General features: G+C 31.5%; 1 protein-coding gene across 3 annotated transcripts in view; it reads left to right on the top strand.

Moving 5' to 3' along the window:
• The window catches only part of LOC129616616 (probable G-protein coupled receptor Mth-like 1), a 224,743-nt gene that overhangs the window by 153,391 nt on the left and 44,420 nt on the right, over positions 1-26,932 (top strand). The window contains exon 5 of one of the 3 annotated variants that reach the window (XM_055532247.1): positions 3,738-3,978. In XM_055532247.1, coding sequence (XP_055388222.1) covers positions 3,738-3,978 — 241 coding nt within the window. The remainder of the gene's footprint in view (positions 1-3,737; positions 3,979-26,932) is intronic. The other 2 variants (XM_055532248.1, XM_055532249.1) reach the window with 2 other exon arrangements.

The raw sequence follows: 26,932 nt of genomic DNA, 5'->3' as shown, positions 1-26,932 counted from the left end.
TTGTTATGAAATTTTGCTCTTCCTTCAGTTAAAATCATAATTCTTTATTTAGTTTTTTAGCCAAAAGATCTTTTATATTTACAGCGTAATCGGGTATCTCGCTTTTTTACTCACATTGTTTACTTTTACTGACCGTATTGTGTAAACAATAGGTAGGTTATGTGATGGTAACAAATTTTGCATATCGAGTTTTCGGTGGGAATGCACTTCTCCATAGTGGGAAGTGTAAGTAAACTATTTTTAGCAACCTGTCGGTCCGTCGGTCTGTCGGTCTGTGTGTGCACGCGTGTATCTCAAGTTCTGCTGAACCGATTTTGATGAAATTTTATATGTAAGTTTATTTCCACCATGGCACGGATTGATCAACTTTTGGGATATATCAGGCCTCGGGAACTGCACTTTTTAGCGGCCTGTTTTACATTTTTGAACATTTTGAAGAAAGTATTCGACCGATTTACTTGAAATTTCATATATAACCTTTGCTCGATCGTCTGCGAAAATTCCTATGTTTTGGAAGAAATCAGGCATCGGCAACTAGACGTTTACTACGGGCCAAATATTCATTTCTGTGTATAAAAAGAGAAATAACCAACCGATTTCATTGAAATTTAATATATGGACTCCTCGTATCAAAACAATGAACATATAAATTTTTTGGAAAGATCAGGGCTCGAAAACTGAATTGCGGGCCGATTTCACATTTTTCACCATTTTGAAGAAAATATTTCACCGATTTACTTGAAATTTCATATATAAGCTTTGCACGACCGTCCGCGAAAATTCCTAACTTTTGGAAGAAATCAGGCATCAGCAACTGGACGTTTACTACGGGCCAAATATACATTTTTGTGTGTATAAAGAGAAATAATCAACCGATTTCATTGAAATTTAATATTTGAATTCCCCGTATTAAAGCAATGAACATATAAATTTTTTGGAAAGATCAGGCATCGGCAACTAGACGTTTACTACGGGCCAAATAAACATTTTTAGGAATATAAAGAGAAATAATCCACTGATTTCATTCAAATTTAATATATAAATTCCTAGTATTAAAACAATGAACATACAAATTTTTTGGAAAGATCAGGGCTCGAAAACTGATTTGCGGGCCGATTTTACATTTTTCACCATATCTACGGAACGAATTGATGGGATTTCATGAAATTTGATATTTGAGTTCTGGGCATTATCAAAACTAACTGGTGGGCATTTCAGGGAATTCGCATAGCACAAAACGAAACTGTACTAAGAGCCAAATTTACATTTTTCAAGATATGTTAACTATAAGCTTACAAATGCCCTTAAAATTGGAAAGAAGTACTTAACAGACATTTTTTTAATATTCTGTAACACTTTCACTCAACTAGACAATACACAATGCGGTCGGTTATGTGCTGACACATCAGATTTTTTTATCTTTGCTTATTTACTTTCAAATCAGAATTTTTCATTTTTCAATTATATTACTTACTTTTTAAATTGGATTTTTGCATTTTTCCTCAAATTAACGACTGAACGTCTCACTTCAAAAAACAAAGTGTAAATTTGAGAAAAAAACGATATAGGCAATACTGAATAATTCTTTTAACGCGAAAATTACATTATACAAATATATGATAGTTACTCACTTTCTTGTCACTTGCCGAGTAAAATAGCGAGATCAGGCCTATAAAGTTTCATTTTTAATAACTTAATTAAAAAGCAGTGGAAACGACCCCTGCGTAGCTACTGCACCTTTGCTTTTCCAGTAGCGGAGGATCGACCAGGAAATGCCTTACCGTCTGGTATTTGTTCCTCGAAATACTGGCAGTCAGAGCCGGACTCGCAGATTTTAAGGCGACTTTCAATTTTTCTGGCGGGCCCGGCCGCCTTCTTTCATCTACGTCTCCTAAAGGGCATCTTTTCTGGTGACGATAGAGCTGGTCAAAGCCGAACGATGGCCTGTAGTCAATCCGCTCCAGTGCCCGAGGCGAAACCTCATCATCGGCCACTGTCAAGAATTGACTTCTTAACCCGACCAAGAACACGCCAGTTTTAAGTTAGCGGGCTGCTATTCTGCTTGCTCAGCCTGCTGAGAATGCTTCTTTCGGTCAATTTAAGACAAGCAGACCATAAGTTTGCACAGATCAGCACCCTACACCACACTTAATTATGCTCCCTCACACAGAGGAAGTTTTGGGACGACCTCCTTTAGCCAGTTCATACTCGTTTTATTGACTCAAGTAATTGAAAGCCAGCTTGGCTTTCGAGTTGCCTCTGCAAAGCGGACCTGTCCCCTCATGGGAGTTTACTCCATTTGTTTGAGGACCTCACGCTGTACCGCCTTCAGTGCTTCACTTTCATGAGAAGCATACGTCTCCGCGTATAACACATGTGACAATTTTGGCCTCTTCTGCGCCTCCGGTGGCGTACAACTGGCTGTCCGGTCCCTCTAATTTTTAAAGGATGCCCGATCATCCTGTCCGCGTAACACCGTTGGATTGAGGGGTTGGGTCTTATTGAAGATATGATTTAACCTTTGCTTCACGCCCAGCGATATTCTTTTAGTTTGTAACCTTCCTCCCTTATCGGCGTGGTTGAACCTGCAATACCATAAAGCTCAAAAAGATCATGATAGAAAGCGTGTGGTCGAACAGTTTGTTACTGGAAGGAGATTGATAAGTGAACAGTTAATTACTGGAGAGAAAAAGCATGAGCAGTTTGTTACTAGAAAGAGATTGTAGCCATTATGCTATTAAAAATAATCATTGAGCTTCCAAGAACCTATTCAAACCGAGTCGGAAGAAGAATTTTTCACATGTCCAAAAGTAGTTGTGGATATCTAAGTATCTCTCACTATATAACTCTTACTACAAACTCTTATACAAATTACTTTTGTAAATCAAAGATTGCTAAAAGTTCTTCTTTTCAGTCGTTTTATATGAGCCATACGCTCGTAGTAGTTTTAGTAAGTTCCCAGTTAATAGTAGACAGAGTTTAAGAAAAAATTGTATGAGGAAATGTATCTGCGTGCGCTGATAATTTAATCTTTCAACTTTTAAATAAATTTAATTTTGTGATATTTATTTAAAAGCTGAAAGAAAATTTTATTCATATACTGAAAATATTTTACATAACATATGTATATGGTATACATGGTATAATATTATACATATGGTATAGTATTTTTTTTTCAATTTAAAAATTTTTAAATAAAAATTCCTTGAGCACCAAACGCTTTTTATTTTTTTCTTATAAACCTATCAAACAAATATGTTGCAAAATTTGTGTCAAAACTTATGGTTCGGACAAAACTAAGACCTAAACAAAGGTCATAGTGTTAGACAATCGCATTTATAAAAGAAAAGTGTTGGTAAATTGAAACGTTTCCATAAAAATCAGTTACACATATATTACAAAAGAGGGATCATACGCATTTCAAATTTCGTGTCTGTTAAGTAGCAAATTGAACAGAAAGCAGCAAATACTTGTACTAATAACTCCAAAATTATATAAAGATTAATCTTTATACAAAGTTTTTTTATTTTATGATATACATACGTTACATTTTTCTAAATTTTAATTCTAGTTAGCAAATTTTTTGAGCTAATAATAATTCTGTTTATCTCAAATTTGTGGCTTCTGCATAATTTTTGTTTTCAAAAATTGCGAGGTCTTACATGCACATGATCGTCAGTAGCTCACACGTACACTTCAAACCACAATCATTTTAATAATAATGCAATTTTATTCAGTTTTGAACCAAAATATTCCAGGAGTTCGATTGGAAGACTTTGCCTTAAGTTAGTAATCGTGATGGGAGTTACATGGATTGCTGATATTATATCATGGCTCGTTGGTGCAGATGGTCCTACAATGGATGTAAAATCGTATGGCGTAAAACATTTTATTTGGTATGGAATTTGGTATATAATGGATTTTATTAATGCATTACAAGGTGTTTTCATCTTCATAGTTGTTGCTTGTCAGCCTCAGGTATACTTTTTTTTTCTGTAATATTATAAGTATATTTTAATTTTTTTTTATTTTTACAAAGTGTGCGTTGCTTGTTATTGAATTTTGTAATTTTTTTAATTAACATTATGAAAACGAAAATAGGAATAATAAACTGATTAATCATTTTGCGGTTGTTAAGTGTTACCTTTTGGACAGTTTGTGTTAAATTTTTAAAGCCTGTTTACATACGGTTGCAATTATTATATGATTTCTTTTTTGTTCATATTGTGTTTCAATTGATTACCGTATAAAAATGGTGCAGGTAAGAATCGTTTAAAGTGATTGGAATACTTTTTCGAAAGATTCATTTTAACACCACTTTATATACTGTTCAGTCGAAAAAATCAAATAATGATTAAAATAAATTTTTTCTTTTGGAATAATATTAAGATTAATGTTGTGAATAATTACATAACAAAGATACTTGATTTCGTTTTTTTGATAATTATTAATGACAACAATGTGAATAACAGTAAGAGAAAAGTAATTCCATCCATCTCCAATGTAGTCGCAAATGGTAATGGTAAATCTCGAAAATCACTGAACCAACTTGACAGCATTAATCACTCCAGTTTATCTAACATTTGCATAATAAGACATATTTTTCCCCTTCTTAAACATACACTCTGCGAAATTCAATTAAGACCATTTTCTTTTTTTCGAAAATCTTAAAAACGGTTTACTTTATTTAATAATTTTTAGGAGTAATTTTTTTTATATTTAATTATTAATGTTTTTATAATTTAAAGTTAAATCCTTTAAATGAAATAAACAGCAAAATAACAAAAAACCAACATCCAATTTTTGAACGAAATTCAATTAAAATAATTTTCGAATTTCATATGTTTCATAAATAAAACTTAATAAAAACAAAAAAAAATTTAATGATTTAATAATGTGTATGACCCCCATTTTTATTTATCACTTCAAGCATTCTATTTGGCATGCTGTTGATTAAGTTTCGGAGTTCCCCAATTGAAATATGGCTCCATTCTTTGGCAATAGCTTTATAAATCTCTGCTTTATTACTAAATTTTCGATTCCTGGCAAAAACCCTATTTAACAGTATTCCTCAAAGATTTTCTTTAGGGTTTAAATCAGAAGAATGAGCCGGTCAATCCATTGATTGGATGTTTTTTGATCAAAAATATCTTATAGTGTGGCTAGATTTATGAATCGCTGCGTTATCTTATTGAAAAATTCCATCTGGACTACTGTGATCTTCTCCAAATGGAATCAAAATATCCTCCAGAAGTTCAATATAATCTTCAGAATTCATTCTGGTTGATATTTTCATATTGGTGTGGTTATATATAAATATTTTGCATATTTCGCATTAGTATTTTTGTAAAATAATTGAATAAAAATCTAATCTGTCTATCGTTAGACATGGATGTCTCATTTGAGACATGCAATCCATCAATTCTATTACTGATAAACTTAGTGGAAAGGGTGGTGTCAAGAACCTCTTCCCTAATTGCATTTATGAATGTCGGCTTTCTTATTAAAGTCGTTCCTTCTTACCTCAGCTTTGCCCTTGGTTGAGGAACTACCTTCCACTCGGGTCTTGTTTTAGCCCCAGCACGTTTCTTAGCCCTGGTGGGCGCACTGGAGCCCGTTAAATCCTAAGCAATACCCTCCGGGTTCCTTCTATCCGGCATTTGCGGCTGTCGTCACTGCTCTGACTCTACTTTGCCTTCTTCATCTGCTCTCTCTCCCAAGGACTAAGGTCGTCCACAATCTTAGCCGATAGCCTCTGCAGTATTCTTCTAGCATTGCGGAGCTTGTTACGCTCCGCAATGAAGATTAATCCTGCTGAAGCCAATTTCACTGGCGGTTTAGGTCCTTGTGTCAACCTCCCCTCAGAGCGAAACGGAGTTAGTCTTACTAATGATGGCTCCTGTTGACCTTTTGAAGTTTAATTCTGTGCTAATCTCAAAATTGTTCTCATACAGGATTATCGTAGATGATGAAAACCACGACAACGCTCGAATCTCTGTCTCGGTATTGCATTCAGTAGCACTACGTTCCTCAAGGTCTGTTTCCACCTTGAAGCCCGATTATCCTGGGGCCAAGCCCTCCGCGCCCGTTATAGGTCCGAACGACACTTATTCTGATATCCCAGCATAAGTTTATCACCACCTTCTGCACTAATTCCTGACATTCTTAATAATTGGGTTGTGAAATTCTCAAAACATCTGATGTCTCTGATTAAAAGCTGACATTATTTATTATTCCGATTTTTCGAACTTTATTTATTATATTTTTGTGTTTCAATAATATAAAGTATAAAAGAAAGACGTGCTTTTGTTATACAAAAATTTTTTACAAAAAAATATTTTACAAAAAATATTAAAATAGGGCTATTTCATGGCAAAAGGTTCCAATATCAGATCTTTGTGAGACTCTACACTTTTTTTTTCTACTGGGTGAAAAATCGAAAGACGAAGAAGGACGGCTCTATCTGCCTTTTTCCACCGACAGTGGGGGAGCGTGACTCCTACCCCAAAAAATCACCTAAACTCTGAACTGATAAAACTGGTCGTACAGACCAACGCTAACTTGATTACCTCCGCGCTAACTTGATTTTTCCGTGCAGGAATGAAATACCTTCCATAAGGAAATTGGTACTTTGTGTTGAATCGAATAGTCTTGTTCGTTTAAGTCTTTCTGTCATAACGCCATTGTCTAGCAGCGGAGCTGGTTCCATATTTACATGCTGTTCTAGACGAGCCCTATAACTTGTAGCACAACTCCTAATTTCATTCACAACCAAAGGAACTCCTAAGTCCCTGTGGATATCACTGTTACGTATATATCATGGCGCATTTACCATGCCCCGTAGAACTTTATTCTAGAAGGTTTGAATTTTGTTAATGTGAGTCTTCTTGGCACAACCCCACAGTTGAATGCCATATCGCCATATTGGTTTTATGATTTGGTTATGAATTAATATCTTATTACCGATTGCCAAACTGGAAAACTTAATTTGTGGTTGATTCACTATTTTCCGATTGGTAACATTTGCCCTAACTTATATGAGTGTCCAGTACTTCGTGAAGGGTACATTCACTTCGGTAAGGAATTTGTAACCACTTGAAGGAGTTGTTTCCGAAATGCACATATATATATATTCCTGCCCAGCGTAAAATTCTGCGTTGATTTAGACATGTTCGTCCGCCCGATCGCACGATAACTCAAAAACGAATAATGCAATCGACACCAAACTTTCACAAGTTGCTTCTTTTGCGCAAGCGACGGCTGCTATTCGAGTTCGGACAACGGGTTCGGGTAGCTGCCATTCAACTTAAAGATGTTTTTTTAAATATTTCAAAAAGTAATTAAAATATCAATATCAAATTTTGCAAGGATGTATCCAATTATACTCTACATATGTTCTTTAGTGGAATGGCTGCACTGGTTCGGGTAGCTGCAATACCACTCCAAAAGCTAATTTAAATATTTGGAAAAATAATAAAGTTAAATGTCGTGTGTCCAATTATATGTCACCCTTAAGTTTTGGTGATATGACTTGACGGGTTGGCGTAACTGTCATACAACTCAAAAAGCTATTTTTAAATATTTGTTTCATTGCAACAAATAGTTAAAAAAGGCCATTTTTAGGTTTTTGGGAGGGTATAACTTCTAGAGGGGGGAGATAGGTAAAAATTTTGTTCTACGGAGATAAGTTTCTAGTAAAGATCTATGTACATACCAAATTTCAGCTTTCTATTTTCAAGGTTGTAGAAGTTTTGTAAACAGACACACGGACAGACGGACGGACGGACGGACAGAGTGAAATTAATAAGCACTTTCTTTCAAAATTTTTTTGGAAAAGTGCTAAAAAAAAGAAATTAAAATTGTATTAAGTTCTCGCTTTCATGAGACAGTAACCAAATATTAAAAGAAAAAAAATGTATATTTCATGGCTTTATATGATAATGTAACAAAAATGAATAATAAAATAAAGCATTAAAAAAAAAATGGAGCAGTAATCGCGAAAGACGGTGGAGTTCTGATTTCAGTTAAAAATAAGCTTAATGTCGATCAAGTTAATTTAGATCAATTTTCAATTTTGGAAAAACAACTCAATTAGAAAAATTGAGCTAACTTACAAAAATATCTTCATAATAAATTGTTACATCCCTCCAAATTCTGCTTTTAATGTCTATGAGAATCTATGCCTAGCTATTGATTACATTATTTCTCTCAGCTGATGAAGTATTATTATTTGGAGATTTTAATCATCCAAATTTTCTCTGGATCCCTGATGATGAGGAATGTTACTTAATTCCTAATCAAATAGTAAATGATTCCGAAGCAGTTCTAATTGACAGCTGTAACGCTAATGGCCTTCAACAAATCTCTAATAAACTAAATTATCAGAATAAGCAATTGGATTTAGTTTTTGCTTCTGACTGGTTTAATATAATCTTTCATGATTGTAGTTTACCTTTAGTCAATATTGATAACTATCACCCACCAATTTATTGTTCTTACTTTTATGAAAATAAAACTGAAAGTTTAACTTTGCTAAAACTAATTTTATGGCTTTAAATAATTATCTCCGTTCAATCGACTTCAGCTCTCTTTTTTCAAACTTAGATCTTGAGCAAATGGTTAGTATTTTTTATCAAACTCTTAATCACGCTTTTAATGAATTTACGCCTACTATACGTGATCGGTGTGTAAATTCTTCCCCATCGTGGTTTAATAAAGATTTAAGATAATTGAGGAATAAAAAAATAGAGCATGGAATTTGTATTTAAAACATAAAAATGGATACAATTATAATAAATTTGCTTATCTCTTTAATATCTACAAGGTTAATCTTCAGTCAAAATATGACAATTACCTTACTTATATGGGATATCAAATCAAAACTAATCCGAAATCTTTTTGAATTTCGTTAATTCAAAAAGAAAATGCGATCAATATCCATCTTTTATGAATTATATGGGCGTCTCGTCTAATAATTCATTTGATATAACAAACTTCTTTCGTGAATTTTTTCCAGCTCTTATGGTAGTAATATTTTTAAAGTTGATTGCAATAATTTTAGTCGTTTACATAACTTTCCAACAATACCGATTTCATCAATAGATTTTTCAATTTCTCGAGTAAAAAAATATTTGGAAATGCTTGAAGCAGATTGTTCTCCTGGGCCTGATAATGTGCCTAAAGTGATACTTAAAATTTGTTCTCTCTATTTAGCAGGTCCACTATCTATTTTATTTACTCATTCACTTTTTCGTGGTCATTTCCCACAGTTTTGGAAGGAGTCTGTAGCGACGCGAAAAAAATATTAGGCAAGTGAAACACCCTGTATGTAATTTTTAGTCTTTAAAGTAATGGTATTATAGTATGCATACATGTATGTACGTTCGTCGCTTTACAACCACATTTTAATTTAATATGAGATGCAGTTATTCGAGAATTGATTCTCAACAACTGTATTGTATAACACGAAATGCTTCTAGTATTTTCTAACAGAATTTGATCATTATTAACTTAGTCAGCAAGGTAGAAGGTAGTGATAAAATAAATATATAATTTAAACCTAAAATAAATAATAAATAATAATTGTTAAAATAATAATAGAAAAATATAAAATAAAAAGAATTATTAAAATATAAATAATAAAAATAAAAAGAATTAAATAGTGTTTTAATAAATAAAAATAATAGATCCCGACGACGACCACATTGGTGACCCCGAGGTTTAAAATTCATACAGCAAAATTTAAAATAATTTATAAATGTTAATAAAAAAATAAAAAATATGTTAATGAAAACAATTGCTGGCGAATTTACGTAAATTTCAAATAGTTAAAAACAATAGATGGTCTCTTAAATAAAATATAAGTATGGATTAAAAAAATTACACGTGTTTTTTTTTTTTTAAATACATCATAATATGATACACTAAGCGCACATACATGTATAGTGAACATTCTTAATAAGCTAAAAATTTAAAAATGTCTTAAGTTAAAATTCAAGCAAATATTTAAAAAAAAATTTTTCATTTATTCATTCCAAAAAAAAGATTAAAAAAATTATAATCATATACAAATATAATATACAAATATAAATTAAAAATTATAAAATTTTATATAAAAATACAAAAAACTAACCAGAAAAACAAAAATAAATAAATAACACTAAAAATTAATTTTCATTTACAATATAAAATAATTAACCTAATACTACAACACAAATAATTATAATATACACGTGTACATGAGTACAAATTAAAATACTTAAATCTAATCTAATATGTTATAAAATACCTTGCATCATTTACAAAATTGTTTATACATACCCCATCATACGTTCATAAAAAAATAATAATAAATATTTTTATATTAATATATAAAAATATATACAGCACCATCACTCATATGTGGTAATTGTACCATCACTCATATGTGGTACAAAAGATAACTATACATAAGTATAATGTACAAAAAACAAAATATGTACAAACGAAGCATCGCATGAAATAAGGAGGTTTTCAGAAGCTACAACTCAGCAAAAACAAAATCATCTGAAAATAAAAGATCGACATCATCACAACCAACGGAAAGGTGTTTGCCGTCGGCATTCTTCAACACACAAAATAAAGAACAGGAAAGTAAAAGAAAGACTTCACAGTATGTAATATTTACTAAAATACAGATTATATTTGTTTTAAAAAAAAAACATTGCAAAAAATTAATTAGATAAATAATTAAGTTTTTTTTCTGTAAAATTAAATAAATAATAAATATTCTTTGTTTTTTTTCTCTTTCTAAAAACTAAGTAAACAAATAATAAACATTTAATATAAATAGCACTCTTAAAAATATCAATTTCAAAAAAAAAAGAAAATAAGTAAATTTTGAATATTAGTTTTTTTTTTTTTCTTAAAAAAATAGTTTTTAATAGTTTTTAAAATATTATTTAAATTTAAAAAGAAAAAACCAGAGATAAATTAAAAAATTAGTTTTGTTTTTCCTTTTTCAATCATATTAAAAATACTTTGCACATTTATTTTAAATAAAACTACATATGTAAAATTGCATTTCATATTAACTTATAATAATATGTGTTTATGTTGGGTTGTTATTACAACAACAACACAACATATAGTTAATACATATATATTAATTTTTTTTATTCAGGTAAATACAATTGTTTGAAAAAAATTTTTTTTTTTAAAATATTGGAATCGTGCATACAAGTATCCATAACAAATAGTAGATCCGATTCTCCACATTTGCATACATACATAATCATATAATTTTGGGTTGCTACAATTCATACTTATTATATTATATTGACATACACGCATTATTATTATTTGAAATTAAATGATAATAATATCTTATACCTCAACATTTTAGAGTGACCAGCTACCTTTTTTTTTTTACAAAAATTTAAAAAAAATATCCCGAATTAGAGTGACCACTTACCCAAAAAAATTTAAGTTTTTTTTTTCTCTAGATTTAGAGTGAGTTGTTTTTTGAAAAAATTTTTTTTTTTTTTTTGTCAATTTAAAAGATATTAATTTTATTAATTTTTAATAGTTGCTATTAATAATAGACATTTAAAAACTTATCTTTAGGCATTTTTATCGCTACTTTATTTTTTTTTGTCCTCTTCTCTTCTGGTAGATTTTTAATGGCAGATTCTGATTCGGATAGTGGCTCGGTTAAGGAGAATCCAGACTTCAAACCCAAACCCGGTATAATCGAACCTATGCACGCGCGTCTCCCTGCTTACTGGCCCAAATCGATCGGTACGTGGTTTAAACAAGTCGAGGCCTCTTTCGCAATAAATCGAATTAGCTCAGATCTCAGTAAATACAATTATGTTGTAGCAGCGTTGCCACAAGGTGTTGCCGAGTCAATCATGGATGTATTGGAGGATCCTCCAGACAATAACCTGTATAATAATTTAAAGGAAGTATTGACTAGCACACATTCCATGAGTTTGGAGAGAAAAATTAAGAAATTAATATCGGACGAGGAGATAGGAGACAGAGTTTTTCCGTCACTTGAAGCAACTAGCAGGTTCAGCCGCTACACCAGGTGAGGAATTCATCAAGGAACTTTGGTTGAGTCGTCTTCCACATGTAATAAACATCGCTCTAATTTCGCAAAACGTACAGGATATCCAAACCCTATTAAAAACCGCTGACAAAATTTGGGATGCAATGCAGGAGGCTAGATCTGTAGTTGCGCCGATCGCCACAAAGTCTGAGGAGCTCATCAATCAAAACAAAATTGCAAACCTGCAGGAAGAAATTGGCTCCCTTAAGAAAATAATCGCTGAATTAAAAATTGTCGTTTCAGAGAAAGGACTAGAATTCGCACCCCTAGCAGAAAAAGATTTAGGTCTACTGGTCCTTACTGTTATTTTCATTTTCGATTTGGAAAAAATGCCAGGAAGTGTGTTGCATCATGCAAGTATGGAGCAAAATCAACGGATCCAAAAAACTAACGTCATCTACTGTTGGGACGGCCAACAGTTTGGTTTCTTCAAGAACAAGCCGTCTTTTCATTAAAGATAGAGAAAACCATTTGAATTTTTTGATCGATATTGGGGCTGACTTGTCTGTGGTATCATTCACCAATTCCTTTTTGAATTGCGGGAAAGATAAAAATATTTTTCTTTCAGCAGCCAACGGTACTAAAATAGATACATACGAAACTAGAGTAATTTCAGTAAATCTAGGCTTGCGTCGTAATTTCACGCATACTTTTGTCGTCGCCCGTGTTAATCGTCCAATTTTAGGTGCTGATTTCTTAGAAAAATTTGGATTGATCGTTGATTTGAAGCAAAGGAAGTTAATACACCCAGCGACATCCCTTTCAATTAGAGCTTCGGTGGTGTCAGTGGATACTCCAACCCCTATAACTTATTCTTTGGCGAATGATTTTGGCAAACTTTTGAAGGAATTCCCAGGTCTAACAGCTTTACCCGATTTTGCACACGTATCGCAACATTCCGTTGTCCATAATATACTTACAGAAGGTCCATTACCATTCTCCAAACCCAGAAGATTAAATCATGAAAAACATAGAATCGCAAAGAAAGAATTCGAACACATGATACAATTAGGGATCTGTAGGCCCTCCTCATCGTCTGTATTATCCCCATTACAATTGGTACCGAAGAAGGACTCTGTAGATTGGCGTCCCTGCGGAGACTATCGCAGATTGAACGCGGTAACGGTGCCTGACAGGTATCCTATACCCCACATACAGGATTTCAGCGCAAGGCAGCACGGATGCACAATATTTTCCAAAATCGATTTGTTCAGAGCATATCATCAAATACCCGTGGCTCCAGAAGATGTCCACAAAACCGCAATTATAACACCATTCGGATTGTTTGAATTTCCCCGCATGAGCTTCGGCTTAAGGAACGCGGCTCAAACTTACCAACGTTTTATGAACCAGGTGTTATTTGGATTAGATTTCGCATTCGTTTACATAGATGATATTCTAGTTGCCAGTAGATATTTTTCGGAACACCTAAATCATGTTAGGACTGTTTTCCAGAGACTAGCAAAGTTTGGTTTAACTATTAAACCAAATAAATGTGTTCTAGGCGTTAAGACTCTAGACTTTCTTGGTCATACTGTTACTAGTGAAGGCATTAGGCCATCCAGCGAGAGGTGTCGTGCCATTCGTGATTTCGCCCCACCTCAATCAATCAAACAGACTCAGCGTTTTGTGGGAATGGTAAATTACTACCACCGGTTTATCCCAAATCTCGCCGAATTACTGACACCTATCTATTCACATCTAACAGCCTTACAGAAACTAAAGAAATCTTCTAAAATCGAGTTCACGTGGCCTGAAGAGTGTAATGTTTCATTCGAAAAGGTAAAGGAGGCCCTAGCGTCAGCATCGCTTCTAGTGCACCCACGCGATGATGCGACGTTCAGCATTACCGCGGATGCATCAAATTTTGCGTTTGGCGCAGTGTTGCAACAATACAATTCAGGCTCCTGGCAACCAATCTCTTTCTTTTCAAAAAAATTGTCATCAGCTGAGACTCGTTACTGTGCATTCGACAGGGAATTGTTGGCTATTTATTTGGCCGTTAAACACTTCAGATATTTTGTGGAAGGCAGAAATTTCACCATCTATACCGACCATAAGCCGTTAACCCACGTAATGAAGTCGCGCGTTGAGCGAAGTCCGAGGCAAACTAGACATTTGGAGTATATTGCGCAATTTTGCACCGATATTAAACATATAAGCGGCAAAAGTAACGTAGTCGCTGATTATCTTTCACGTGATTTCGAAAACTCACCAATAAATTTGGATTTCAATCTTAGCGATTTTATCTTGAAACAAAAGGAAGATAATACTTTACGGAATTACGCTTCAGATGACTGCAAAACTAACACGTTGCAGTTCTCTTACATAGAGGTTCCGTTATCAACAGAGAAATTATTCTGTGAAACTTCAACTGGCAAAAATAGGCCCTGGGTACCAGAACCACTTAGACAACAAATTTTCGAGAAGTTGCACAATTTGTCCCATCCTGGAGTCCGAGCAACGAGAAAATTGATCGCTGAGCGATATTTTTGGCCAAATATGAACAAGGACGTAGGTTTATGGTTCCGGAGTTGCATCAGTTGCCAGAAGTCAAAGATTACAAGGCATACTAAGTCAGCGACGGATAAAATACCGGTCCCTCCAGGAAGATTTGATCATATACATATGGATTTGGTTGGTCCACTTCCGCCATCAAACGGTTTCTCCTACATATTGACTATCGTAGACAGATTTTCACGTTGGCCTGAGGCGTATCCAATAGCGGATATGTCAGCTGAAACAGTGGCTTTAACTTTTCTTGCACAATACATTTCACGTTTTGGTGTACCTTCTACAATCACCACGGATCAGGGATCCCAGTTCGAGTCTAAACTTTTCTCAAATTTGAACAAAATGTTGGGAATTCATAGGACTCGTACGACAGGCTACCACCCCCAATCAAATGGAATGGTGGAGAGGTTCCATAGACAGCTAAAATCGTGTCTTTTTGCCAAGTGTGCTTCCGCACGTTGGAGTGACGAACTACCACTAATCATGCTAGGCATTAGAGTTACCGTTAAGGACGATTTGGGGTATTGTCCCGCGGAGATGCTGTATGGGCAAACTTTGAAACTTCCAGGTGAATTTTTCGGAGACACCACACACGATTTTGCAGATCAAAATACATTCGTCGAAAGAATTAGATCATATATGTCTAACATTCGAACCGTTTCGACTCGGACCCCTACACAATCAAAGGAATTCTTTCCAAGAGATTTGAATACGTGCACTCACGTTTTTGTCCGTGTAGACCGAGTTAAAACCGGTCTTACTCCGCCCTATGAAGGTCCTTTCGCGATCGTGAGAAGATTTCGCAAACATTTCGTACTAGATATGAAAAACAAGAACATTTCGGTCTCAGTGGACAGATTGAAGCCAGCTTTTGGTGTTTTGAGCAACGAGACAAGCAGTCAAAAGCGGATCAAAAAAAAATGTACAATTTAAAGCATAATATACAAGGTAACCATTCCTCTTATTCAAACCAGCAAATCTTACATTATTTTTTTTTAGTTATTTTTTTCTCTACTTTCTTCTTAATTTTTAAATTTCAAATTTTTCGCACCCCAACACTTGTATTAAAACGTTTACACTGCAGGGGGAGTAATGTAGCGACGCGAAAAAAATATTAGGCAAGTGAAACACCCTGTATGTAATTTTTAGTCTTTAAAGTAATGGTATTATAGTATGCATACATGTATGTACGTTCGTCGCTTTACAACCACATTTTAATATAATATGAGATGCAGTTATTCGAGAATTGATTCTCAACAACTGTATTGTATAACACGAAATGCTTCTAGTATTTTCTAACAGAATTTGATCATTAATAACTTAGTCAGCAAGGTAGAAGGTAGTGATAAAATAAATATATAATTTAAACGTAAAATAAATAATAAATAATAATTGTTAAAATAATAATAGAAAAATATAAAATAAAAAGAATTGTTAAAATATAAATAATAAAAATAAAAAGAATTAAATAAAGTGTTTTAATAAATAAAAATAATAGATGCCGACGACGACCACAAGTCCTTTATTAGACAAGTCCATAAAAAGGGACTTAAAAATGATGTGACTAATTATCGGCCAATTGCCAAGTTATCGTCCATTCCTAAATTATTTGAACTAATTATCTTTGATTTCATTTATGACCAATGTTCACGTCGATTAGCGCCAAATAAGCACGGTTTCGTTAAAAAACGGTCTACTACAAGTAATTTAGTGAATGCGACTTCCTTTTATTTAAATGCCATGGAGTCTGGTTTTCAAACAGATGTCATCTACACAGATTTGTCAAAAGCATTTGACCTATTACCACATAGTGTGATTTTATATAAATTGAGCAAATTTGGTTTCCCTTCAAATTTGTTGGATTGGATTAAATCCTTTTTATTGGATCGTAAGTACTACGTCGCATTTGGATCCTGCACCTCAAATCCGTTTGTTGCTAGTTCTGGGGTTCCTCAAGGTAGTCATTTAGGTCCTTTATTGTTTATTATAACGATAAATGATGTTATTTCTATTATTATTCAGGGTTAAATTATGATTTACGCTGATGATATGAAAATCTTCAAAATCATTTGCTGGCCTGAGGATTCCGTCAAATTGCAAGATAACATCTCCTCTTTTTCGACTTGGTGCAGCCACAATAACCTTCTCCTTAATGTTAGTAAATGTGCGATAGTTAATTATACACGTAAATCTGTTCCGATTGGCTAGTTGTTGTATAAGTGAGAAGTCAATAAACAGAGTCAATTCTTTTCGAGATTTTGGTGTTATCTTCGATGACAAATTGACTTTTAGGCCTCATTATAATACCATAATTAACAAAGCCAATTCAATGCTTGCTTTTGTAAAGAGATGGGGTAAAGAATTCAATAATCCATACATATTAAAATCTTTGTATATGTCATTGGTTCACTCCAATCTTGAATATGCATGTCAAGTTTGGTCACCCCACTACCTATTATATATAAAAAGAATTGAAGCGGTCCAAAAAAAATTCATCAGATTTGCTTTACGCGGTTTAAACTGGAAAGATCCCTTAAATTTACCACCTTACAATAATAGGCTTAAACTTTTAAATTTGAATTCTTTGGAATCTAGAAGAATTGTTGCGGACATTTTGTTCATTCTTCAAATTAAGAACGGCCAAATTGATTCCCCAAGAATTAAATCTATCATAGATTCTAGTTTAAATACCAGTACCCGTTTTAGGTCAGAAAATGTATTTAACACGGTCTTTCATCGAACGAATTATGGTAAATACGAACCAATAAATAGAATGTTCATCTATATTAATGAATATAAAAGAATTATTTATTTGTCTATAACTAAGCAACAACTAAAAAAGGTTTTGTTTTCTAACTTGCCATAACTTTCGTTTAATTATAAATTTCTGGTAGTCTAGTTTTTAAAGTTTAAGTATTATTGTATTATTGTAATTTAAATATGTACATATATTTAAATATGTTGCATACATGCATATGTACTTAGACATAAGTTTAATTTTAAGCTATTTTACGAATATATAATGTTTAAGTTAAACATTAAATAAATAAATAAATAAATAAATAAACCTAATAATTAAGCAATAAAACGTATGTACTTAAAATTTCATTTATATTGTTCAAGCAAAAAACACTAAAATACTAAATTCTAATAAATTCATATATACTCGTACATACATATATTTGAATAAAATTATTATTTTATTTTGTCCTAAACCTTTTCTTTATTTAGAAAATTTTTTTCTGTAAATTACCCGCATTATCTAATAATTATGTTTGTGTTCAAAATTTATTTCTATATAGCAAACCACAGTTTTGAATATTATTCAATTCATATAGAAAACATTAGCTTAAAAAAAATTAGTTAGGAAGCTTTAAAAAAAAATGTACATACATATTTATGTACTTAAAACTTTTGCGAATTTTTCCAAATTATTATAACAATATTGTTTTGGAAATTTTTCTTAAACTTTTATAGTAATATTTATCTGTGAGGTATTTAAAAAAACAAAATAAAAAAAAAAGAATATTTTTTTTAAATAATCCAAAAAAAAGAAAAATACGAGAATCCTCAGGCAGCATCGCTCTAATAACCTTCTGGTTGTTAGATTACCATGCTACCCACCAGGCTATGCAGTACCTTGGATTCCCATTTATAATTCTTTATTTTATTCATATTTCGTATAACTCTTCAAAAACCATCTTATTTTACATTATTATATTTATATAGCTACTTCTCAGGTATCAAAAAGTACGGGTACTTCTAGAATGCACATTTTTTCCAAAAATTTTTGGAAAAGTGTTAAAAATTAGGTATACATTTATAATTATGTATGTTTGTACTTAAAATTTTATTTCTAATTATTCGAACGAAAAGTTTTAAATGTTTCAATTCTAATATATTCATATGCACATTCATATACATCCACTTCTGTTTTTACACGAATTTGAAATAACACGAGTAAACACCAAAAAATATTTATATTTTTACACGACATAATTTGACTGGTATTCTGATTGAACCAGAAGTAACAGCAACTGGTCAAATAATTATGTTTACTAAACGACAATAATATGCAATTGAACTGTTTCTAGTGATGGCAGTGATTTCTTTCGCAAACGTATTTTACAGTCTTTCGCAAATGTATGCGTTTATAATCAGACTTTGACAATAAATAAAATGTTTAATGTTTAAATTTTTCTTATGGTTTATTGATTTTTAGCACTTTTCCAAAAAATTTTTGAAAAAAAGTGCTTATTAGTTTCACTCTGTCCGTCCGTTCGTCCGTCCGTCCGTCCGACCGTCCGTCCGTCCGTCCGTCCGTCCGTCCGTCCGTCTGTCCGTGTGTCTGTTTACAAAACTTCTACACCCTTGAAGATAGAAAGCTGAAATTTAATACGTACATAGATTTTTACTAGAAACTTATTTCCGTAGAACAAAATTTTTACCTATCTCCCCCGCTCTAGAAGTTATACTCCCCCAAAACCCTAAAAATGGCATTTTTTAACCATTTGTTGCAATGAAACCGTAAGCACTTTTGAAATTTTGCAAACGCATAAAGGCAACGGCTTGCTTCCCCTAGCGCGGTATACTATAGTTAAACTTTAGAAAAACAAAATGGCCGTTCAAATTTACCGTTATCTAAAGTCCTTTTTTTCCAAATTTTTGATGTCGTTTTTCCTCTAGACCCCAGCCTGTAGAAGCTTGAATTTTTAGGGGCTTTTAGACATTAACAAATAGTTTATTTCATTAGAAGAAAATTTTTTTCTATCTCAACCCCCTCCCAAGTTATCGCATCTTGAAATTTGTAAAATTTGAAATTTTGACGCTTTATATTTCCGAAACCGCAAATTTTTTCAAATTTTTATAAACGTAAAAAGCTAACGGTAAATTCCATAACATTAAAAAAAATAATTATTTTTCTTAACTCACACAATTAACCCTTAAAAACAAGCCTTAAGTTAACCCCTCTTTATATTAATTTTTGCTTTATTTCAAAGACCGCATAAATCGTTCATCCCAAATATATGCAATCCTAGAACTAGTTTTGTATATGAATGAAAATAATTTTAATAGTGTGATAGGTATACATACAGTGTATTTAAAAGCGCAGAATTTTCACTAGTTGAAGGGAAAAGTGCTACAATACAAACCATTGGTTTGACCCAACTTTATTATGGTTGATTACGATTTTTTTTCATACGAATTTCTCGGGAACTATTATATCGTGTAAAAAGAGAATTAGATGTATTTGAATGAAAATATTATTTTGTTTAGGCCAAAAATTTTTATAGAAAGCTTAAAAAAAATTAGTTAAGAATTTTGTTTTTGCCTAAACCTTTTCTTTATTTGAAAAATTACATTCATATGTACATACATATATTTGAATACAATTATTATTTTATTTTTGCCTAAACCTTTTCTTTATTTGAAAAATTTATTTGTATATGTTCACCCGCAGTTTTAAACAAGTAAAAACGTTTCAGTCGGTATAAACCGATTGAATTATACCCTGCACCTTTCGTTATTGAAAAGTTCCATCAAACAATTCCATCAAAACTTCACAAATATATCTGATCTATAATCGGACACACAACTGCCAAGTTTCATGAATCTGACTTTATTATTTTTCCAAAAATTTAGAATAAGCTTTTAGACTTGTATGGGACCTACTCGAACCTGTAAAGCAATTCCACTAAAACTTCAGAAATATATCTGACCTATAACTCGACACAAAACTGCCGAGTTTCATGAATCTGACTTTATTATTTTTCCAAATATTTAAAATAAGCTTTTGGAGTTGTTTGGCAAGTCCCCGAACCTGTCAAGCAATTCCACTAAAACTTCACAAATATACCTGATCTATAATCGGACACACAACTGCCAAGTTTCATGGATCTGACTTTATTATTTTTCCAAATATTAAGAATAAGCTTTAAGACTTGTATGGGAGCTACTCGAACCTGTTAAGCAATCCCATTAAAACTTTAGAAATATGTCTGACCTATAATTGGACACGCGACTGCCAAGTCTCATGAATCTAACTTTATTATTTTTCCAAATTTTTAAAATAAGCTTTTAGACTTGTATGGGAGCTACTCGAACCTGTCAAGCAATTCCACTAAAACTTCAGAAATATATCTGACCTATAACTCGACACAAAACTGCCGAGTTTCATGAATCTGACTTCATTATTTTTCCAAATATTTAAAATTAGCTTCTTGAGTTGTATGGCAGGTACCCGAACCTGTCAAGCAATTCCTCTAAAACTTCACAAATATATCTGATCTATAATCGGACATCCAACTGCCAAGTTTCATGAATCTGACTTTATTATTTTTCCAAATATTTAAAATTAGCTTCTGGAGTTGTATGGCAGGTACCCGAACCTGTAAAGCAATTCCTCTAAAACTTGAGAAGTATATTTGACCTATAATTGGACACATGACTGCCAAGTTTCATGAATCTGACTTTATTATTTTGCCGAATATAAAAAAATTGCTGTTGGAGTTGTATGGCAGCCACCCGAACCGGTGCAGCTATCCCATTATAATTTTTAGAGCATGTGTAGAACATAATTGGACACATGTATACAAAATTTTATATTTATAGCTTTATTAGTTTTCGAAATATTTAAAATAAACTCTTTGAGTTGTATGGCAGCTACCCGAACCCGTTGTCCGAATTAGTCCAATAACAATAGGGCTCGTCCTTGGCACAAAAGAAAAAACTTGTGAAAGTTTGGTGTCGATAGCATTATTCGTTTTTGAGTTATCGTGCGATCGGACGGACGGACGGACGGACGGACGGACGGACAGACGGACATGTCTAAATCGACGCAGAATTTTACGCTGAGCAAGAATATATATATATGTCCATACCGCAGATGACTCCTTCAAGTAGTTACAAACTCCATACTAAAGTTAATATACCCTTCACGAAGTGCAGGGTATAAAAAATAGGTATACATTCATAATTACGTATGTTTGTGCTTAAAATTTTATTTCTAATTTTTTGGACAAAAAATTTTAAAATGGTCAATTATAATACATTCATATACATACATATATTTGAATAAAAATATTATTTTATTTATGCCTAAACCTTTTCATTATTTGAAAAATTCTTCATGTATATTACCCCCATGATTTAATAATTATTATGTGTTTCTATATGCCAAACCACAGCTTTGAATATTATTCAATTCATATAGAAAGCTTAAAAAAATTAGTTAGGAAGCTTTAAAAAAATATATACATACATATTTATGTACTTAACTATTATAACAATATTTTTTTGGAAATTTTCTTTAAACTTTTATAATAATATTTATCTGTTATATATTAAAAAAAATAAAACAAAAAATTTAAACAAAATAAAAAAAAAAAATTTTAAAGTTATCCAAAAAAAGAAAAATACGACAACATCCTGGCAAGCATTAATCCAATAACCCTCTGGCTATCAGACTACCACGCTACCCACTAGGCTACGCAGTACCATGAATTTCCCTTTATAATTCTATATTTTATTAAACTATCGTATTTTACATTATATATATATAGCTACTTCTCAGGTGGCAAAAAGTACGGGTACTTCTAGAAGGGCTAGAGACATGGGACAAAAGGCATTAGATAGGGTTTTGCCTCTAGATTCCCAGAAAAAGCAAGAATTCTACCCGCCCTCCACCTTCAGTCCCTCCCAAGATGCTTTGTTACCGTTTTTTACAAAATGGTACTGCATCATGTAGGGGTAATTTTTTATTTACTTGAATATTGTACGTAAATTCATATTTAGAAGTGTGAGTTATAACAAAAAGTGATCACTTTCTTAAGAAAATTGTAATGTCTTAATAAACTCTATATTGCTTTATAATAAGTATGTACGTACGCATTTAGTTATGTTTTCTTTTCGCGATCTGTTGCAAAATGTATTAGTAAGCACAACATATGTGTACATTAAACTTCTTGACAATATATTTTTAGGGCAAAATTTTATAAGAAAATGTTATTGTATTGCATTAAACTTTTTACCAATAGCGTCTTTTCAAAAAATATTTGGAACGGAAATTCGCTAATATTGATTTGTAAGGAAGAAGCTTTTTTAATTTCATTTAAAAAAAAATAAAATTATCAATAAAAAAATCGCATTTTTCGAACCTGGGACTTTTTGCATAGAAATCGCATTCTATACGCATTACCCTATATACGTTAGCATTGGTGTTAACTCATTCTGCAGTCACACGTTTTATTCGCATGTATTATAAACTCCAAAAACATACATGCATGCATTTTAGTAGCGTATTATTTTATGCGCATACAGTAATTAATCGCTTAAAGTGCTTATTGTAAAAGGTATTTTACGATTTTATGCGACAAAATACAAAGCGAGGTTCTAAAATAAATTACTCAAAAGGTATTAGATCTCAAAGGAACTAATTATTTGTTTAATTATGTATTTTTGGGTAATTATTTTTCAGAACTTTTCTTATTTTAAGTTTTATCTTATTATTTATACTACGGGTGTGTTTTTGAAGAAATAAAGTAATTTTAAAATATCTCAGCCACAGAATGGAACACAATTTCAAAACTACAGGCATAATTCTTGCAAGGCTTGCAATGCAAGCACACTCGACTAGTTATGTATGTTTGTACTTAAAATTTTATTTCTAATTGTTCGAACGAAAAATTTTAAATTTTTCAATTCTAATACATTCATTTGTACATACATATACACCCACTTCTGTTCACGAATTTAAAATAACACGAGTAAACACCAAAAAATATTTATATTTTTACACGACATAATTTGAAATAACACTAATACAAAAAAAAATTTTTCGACTTAAAATAAGCCTGGTATTCTGATTGAACCAGAAGTAACAGCAACTGGTCAAATAATTATGATTACTAAACGACAATAATATACAATTGAACTGTTTCTAGTGATGGCAGTGCTTTCTTTCGCAAACGTATTTTACAGTCTTTCGCAAATGTATGCGTTTATTATCAGACTTTGACAATAAATAAAATGTTTAATGTTTAAATTTTTCTTATGATTTATTGATTTTTATGGTGGATTACGATTCTTTTTTATACGAATTTCTCGGGAACCATTATATCGTGTAAAAAGAGAATTATATGTATTTGAATAAAAATATTATTTTGTTTAAGCCTAAAACTTTTTTTATTTGAAAAATTTATTTCTGTTTGTTTACCCCCATGATTTAATAATTATGTGTTTAAAGTTTATTTCTATATGCCAAACCACAGTTTTGATAATTATTCAATTCATATAGAAAGCTTAAAAAAAATTAGTTAAGAAGCTTTAAAAAAAATATACACATATGTTATGTACTTAAAATTTATAACAATATTTTTTTGGAAATTTTTCTTAAACTTTTATAACAACATGTATCTATATTATATTTTACAAGATTTTTCCAGTTCATGAACAGGTATACATATAATCTAATAAATAACAAAAACAAAAAAATGAAAATAGCAAAAGAGAATACTGGGTAGATACATTACTCAATTGATTATGCATACTGTAAAACAAAAACAAAAAATGAAAAGCGAAAAGCGAAAGAGAATAAAAAAAGAGTAGTAATATTTTTTTTGTTTTTTTGTTTTACTACCATAAACAAAAATAAAAAGCGAAATATTTTAAATGAGTTAAGTAAGAGTAAAATAATATTTTGTTGTTGTATTTAACATGGAATGGAATAAAAAAAAATAAAACTAAAAATTGTGAGAGATATAAGAACACGAATAACGTTACGTTACATCTAGATAACGTTGTTTATAAGGAAATTTTTCGTTCTTAATTGTTAACTAATTCTTAATTTGAATTTTAATCATATCTATGTAATTAACAGTGACACATATTACATCTTAAAATTTATTAAATTAAAAATATTTCCATTACTTTTATTTATCATTAGTATTCAAACCAATATGATATTTATGCATATACAAGTATATACCTGCATATGTATACCATAATATGTACAAATTTTTCTAAACTTATTTTAAAATTGATTGCCACAATCCTGTTTTTACAACAGATAATGCTGCTTATAAGCAAACCACAGGGGCCCCTAGTATGTTATATATTACAAAAACTAAAACAAAAAATTAAACAAAAAATAAAAAAAAAAAATTTTTAATATAATCCAAAAAAAAAAAAAATTATGACAATATCCAGCATCGATCTAATAACCTTCTGGTTATCAGACTGCCACGCTACCCACCAGGCTGCGCAGTACCTCGGTTTTGCCTTTATAATTTCTTTATTTTATTCATAATTAGTATTTCTTTACAAAAATCATCCTATTTTAAATTATTATGTACATATATAGCTATTTCTCAGGTGTCAAAAAGTACGGCTACTTCTAGAATGTTCGCTTATAAAGAAAAATTTACATATTAACAAATTTTTTTTCTACATCTATATATTTTCTTTTTCTGTTATTATATTTTTTTTTCTTTTTCTGCTTTAGTACCAAAAAAAAGTATTGCAGTAAAAAAAATTAAAAAGAAATGGCTGGGCCCAGTACTTACGCTGCGTCGTATTTTCGCCTCTTGGACCCCATCTGTTCCTTCTTCTTGTCCTTTCTTTCTTTTTCAATATTGTACTAATTTCAATTTTATGTAAGTTTAACAGGAGATCTGAACTAAACATTTAATTTATGCAGTGAACAAAATTATCATATTGATTCATTTCCAAAGGATATTAAATATTATGATTAGATACATTTCTATGTTGTTTCTTTTTTTTTCTTTTATTTATTATTTAGATAGATTTCGTAAAAAAAATTGTTAATTAATACTGAACTGATTGCTTGAAAACCTGCATTGATTAAAACTCAATTGAAATGAAATTTTATCTTTTCCAGCATTTCAGCTTTTACAAATATTAATTTGAAAAAAAGTTTGCAAGAAAAATAAAATGTGCGAATTTAAAAAAAAAAATCAAAAATTTATAATGGTGCGTTTTGATTGTATCTGCATACATATCTCGAACGTATAACAAAAGGTTCTTTTAAAATTTCCTTTTTTTTTTCTTTTTTTATTTTGGCCTTTTTTTAATATCATTATTTTTAAATAACAACCAGATTTTATATCACTTTTGGCTTTAAATTGGCATGAATTAACCTAATTTCTCTTTTTACCGACTGTATTGTGTATACAATAGGTAGGTCATGTGATGGCAACAAATTTTGCATATCTAGTTTTCGATGGGAATACACTTCTCCATGGTAAGAAAGTGTAAATAAACTATTTTTAGCAACTTGTCGGTCTGTCGGACTGTGTCTGTTTACGCGTGTATCTCAAGTTCACCAGAACCGATTTTGATGACATTTTATATGTAAGTTATTTCGACCATGGCACGGATTGATCAACTTTTGGGATATATCAGGGAACTGCACTTTTAAGGGGACCTTTTTTACATTTTGGACCATTTTGAAGAAAATATCCAACCGATTTACTTGAAATTTCAAATATAAGCCTCGATCGTCCTCGATCGACCGCGAAACTTCATAATTTTTGGAAGAAATCAGACATCAGCAACTGTAAGTTTGCTATGGACCAAATATACATTTTTGCGTATACAAAGAGAAATAACCAAATTGATTTAATTTCTTGGAATTTGGTATGTGAGTTCTGGTTGTTTCCTAAACTAACTCGCGAACATTTCAGAAAATTCGGGTAACACAAGGCGAAACTCTACTAAGAGCCAAATTTACATTTTTCTAGGTATGTTAACTATAAGCTTACTAATGTCCTAAAAATTGGAAAGAAGTATTTAACAGACATTTTTATAATATTCTGTAGCACTTTCATTTACACATTGCAATTGGTTATGTGCTAACTACATCAGATTTTTTTATTTAAATTACAAAGCTTCATATTTTTGTTCTTCTTATTTTCTATTCTTTTCCCTTTTTTCTTTTCTTGTGCCCACCTTTAAACATACAAATCATGCGATGTGCGACTGTACATATTTTTTCTGTTTTCTATGAAAATGTATGCCTATGAATAACACTCTGTATACATACATATGTAGGTTGTATGTACCCATAAACTCCTATAATGTACAAGTGATGTTAATATTTTTCTATTTGCGTCTATAGAATAAGGTTTTGCAAAAAATGAGACTATAGCACTTCTTTAGTCCATATATAAATTTTGTACGGGAAGGCTGTGTCACTGAGCGGTAAAATAATTTATTCGCTGTTTAAAATTTAATTTTAATTTAAATTTGAAATGAAGATTTATAATTTATATGAATAAATTTTTTCTTTTGTTCGTAATATTTGGTATA

Source organism: Condylostylus longicornis, unplaced genomic scaffold, assembly GCF_029603195.1.
Source record: "Condylostylus longicornis isolate FDR11 unplaced genomic scaffold, ASM2960319v2 ptg000252l, whole genome shotgun sequence".
Taxonomy (NCBI): domain Eukaryota; kingdom Metazoa; phylum Arthropoda; class Insecta; order Diptera; family Dolichopodidae; genus Condylostylus; species Condylostylus longicornis.
The sequence above is the reverse complement of the archived record's forward strand: the minus strand, read 5'-3'. Positions and strand labels throughout refer to the sequence as shown.